This window comes from Anneissia japonica, unplaced genomic scaffold, assembly GCF_011630105.1.
Source record: "Anneissia japonica isolate Jap-2015-1 unplaced genomic scaffold, ASM1163010v1 scaffold37088_len3354_cov99, whole genome shotgun sequence".
In the NCBI taxonomy this organism is placed as follows: domain Eukaryota; kingdom Metazoa; phylum Echinodermata; class Crinoidea; order Comatulida; family Comatulidae; genus Anneissia; species Anneissia japonica.
Window position 1 is genome coordinate 1 of NW_022704467.1, and position 3,354 is coordinate 3,354.

The following is a 3,354-nucleotide window of genomic DNA, read 5'->3' on the forward strand; positions in this document are numbered from 1 at the left end:
ATCAGTTATATTGCAAGTACACTAGGTCACTGATGATGAATAAAAGAATTACCATATGCCACCTGTCATTCATGCCAGGTGTACTAATAAGAACACCTGGCAAGAAATGATCAGTGTATTTCAAGTACTTTTACACTTGATCACTGATGACTAGACATACCGCCAAATGCCACCTGGTCATCAATGATCAGATATATTGCAAATACTATGGGTCATTGATAATGACAAAAGCCACCTAGTCTTTCATGGCAGGTGTACATGTATGGACACCTGTTCTTTTAGAAGTGTCAGGATTACTATATGGACACATAGTAATCATTTATAAACAGGTGTAATGTTAGGCCAGGTTCATGCCAGGTGTACTGACAATGGCATCAGGTCATCAATTATCAGGTGTTAATAATTGGACACATATGCATCATCATGGACCAGGTGTACTGTAAGCACACCATGTTTTTATCAATCTCCTGGTGTACTGTCTGTCCGATGCATTTCCATGAATTTGCGCATTTTCTGCAGTATTCTTTCCGGTACTACAAATGGTTTTAGCTCATGAAGTAGAAGAGTGTTGTTTCTGAAAGACAAGTGCAATAATGTTAGAATTTTACTTTTATGAATTTTTAATAGCAATATATTCGAAAGTTACTCCTGAACTTATAAAGTAAAGATAAAGGGTAAGGTAAAGGTGAAGAATAACGCATTAAACTCCAACATTATTGTGCTGAATTGCGTATGGGCATGGTTCATGACTACTGTAGCAACTGTAGAAAGCTGCTTAGTTCACATCATCACTACAGGGGCTAAAATAACCATAGCATTGGGGTAACCCCCTCCTCTTCCGAAGGATACAATGAACTCTTTAAAGTGCACACAAGTCAGATGCATACACTTGACCTCCCGTTTTTATGGTTTTATCCAAAAAGTTCTATAAACCGAACCCTGGACGAGGAGTGGCTGGAACCATAGGTAGCGGAGCCCTGCATTACTTTTCGGCCACTTAACTCGTCCAATAACAAGTAGTTACTGTATGAGGCCTTGGTAGTGGAGCAAAAAAATCCATATGAATATGACTAATTTAACCACCAACTTACAGTTCCACACTCATTATTTTACCCTTAAAATATTGCAAGTTAAACATAAAGTATAATATAAAGGTACTGATGTCGTTGAATGGGCTTAGGTGATCATTTGAATCCCACATCTATTTAGGAGGCTTTTGTGAGTGGTTAAAGCTATTAAAAGTCTATGAAAATTAAGACAAGGAAAAATAATCAGTTGGAACCCTGGGTGCTCTAACAGTATATCTCTTCATGGGTCTAGGTGAGTGGGGAGCTGAGGCTTCAACAATCCTTATGCAGCTCCATGAGGTTAAACTAGGATGGTGCAGGAGAATCAAATCTGTGGGTGAGCAGACACAGCAAGGAGTTCTAAGAACATCATTAACTTCCCAAGCTCTTGAGGAGCACATTTGCTCTCTCTAGTAATTATGTTATGTGTACCTGTAATCTGAGGTTTCTGATAACTCTAGAATGTCTTCCTTGATCAGCAGGTAGGCCTTGCCACCAGTAGCAGGCATCAACCTATTGTCATACAACCACTGTTTATCATCTTGATCACCAGAATACTGTCAAAAAAAAAGATTATTTTATTATCCATATTTATGCAAGGCAATACAACATACAGTGATAGATCTATGAGATACTCTATCTACAGTAACAACAATATCATAAGCCTTAGTTTGAATTATACATCCTGGTGTTTGCAGGATCCAAATGATATAACAGCTCCATCCCAATTTGGATTAAAAAATAACAATTTGAAATAATATAATATTAATAATAATAATAATAATAACAATAATAATAATAATAATAATTTGAAGCAATAGTGCTTTCCATCTCGAAACATTGCAAGCATTTTATAATAATACCCTCACTGAAAACATCTTATTCATACAGGATTTACTACTCTTACTGCTCCTTGGCACTGATACCTACTTAAGCATGAATTTCACCATAGACCATGCTGCACACTTAACATATAGAACATCCCACATACTCATTTATAGCACTGGGTGGATGGAGACAAATGTAGCCTTGCCCACACACACACATAAATAGCCAGTGTAGAATTTGAACCAACTGTAAGTTTACAAACTAATGCAGGAGTTCCAAGTTGGAGAAAGCCACTTCCAGGAGATCTGGTTAAATGAGCTTTCTTAACACATTTAAATTGTATTTTGCTGCATGTGGTGAATACCCATTGCTACTGAGTTCCAGAAGACAATTTGATAACACAGTGGTAAAGACAGAAAATTTAAATTTGCTACAGATTGGTTGCTTTCTTGGGGATATCAATTTGCTCGAGGGAGTGTGGGAAGTGATCCCATTTTCCGGGAGGCTACCATAACTGGGAAGTTAAGCGTGTTTCAGATGTGTATACCAACCTTGAAGAGATTAGGGTGTTTCATATACAGTCTACCCCTTGTTGCTCCTAAACCAAGCGCTCTAATAAAGAAAAAAAACCCCAGAAATTATACAAATCAATAAATACAATTTAAGCAACCATTCTTTTAGTTTTGTGAAAAAAATGTTGAATATTTGGATGGTTTAACTGGCACCAGCATGTGGGTCACCAGACCAGCTGCTGTCCGGAACACTGTCTTGAAGAAAAGATACAAATTATTAAGTATGGAGGTTTCTTTCTATTTTTTTTGTTTAATATCTGGAGACTAACACCTTAATTTCACATGTGGAAGAGATACAGCTTGACAAATGTATGCACTTTCCTATGAACAATCTTTTATAACCCATGTGGTAAGGATAGGGGAAATCATTCCACCTTTGACTAGTGATGTGGATGTTAAAAACTTGATTGTGCCTGCTACTGCCATAAGTAACTAACTTGTCTTACTTATTTGCTTTGGCGCCCATCACAAATTCTGTTTCTGTGGTAAGGCGACTAGGGCTCCACTTTGGTCCTTCACGCTTCACTGGCTCACTCTTGACCTTTGCAGGTCGACTTGGTCTAGATAGATTGATATCATCTGAGTTTTCATAATCTTGGTGATGCAAGGGTGGTCGTCCTTTTCTCTGGGAAGTCAATCAAATACTTTGGTAAATAATAATCCATTTCTAGCTAGATGAATTAACTATATTCTACATAGGTAAAGTTGAGATTGAATCCGATTATTATAGATCAGTTCCCAGTTTGTAAACTATGCATGTCCTGGGTTCAAATCCTGCCAAATTCACTTTCTTTTTTTTTCTCTAGTAGTAGTACTGTGGCTCCAAAAATTTGTCAACAGGGTGTTTTTTGATTTGAGATTTACTCTAAATTTAACTCCCCCCCCCC

General features: G+C 37.4%; 1 protein-coding gene across 1 annotated transcript; it reads right to left on the reverse strand.

The window, feature by feature from the left end:
* Window positions 1–6: 6 nt before the first annotated feature.
* On the reverse strand, window positions 7–3,092 carry LOC117104748 (deoxynucleotidyltransferase terminal-interacting protein 1-like; the record flags this gene model as incomplete). The annotated part of the gene is made up of 4 exons (XM_033245608.1): window positions 7–574; window positions 1,500–1,624; window positions 2,447–2,507; window positions 2,914–3,092. Coding segments are annotated over 4 exons (480 nt in total), but the record flags the coding sequence as incomplete, so codon positions are not given.
* Window positions 3,093–3,354: the final 262 nt, after the last annotated feature.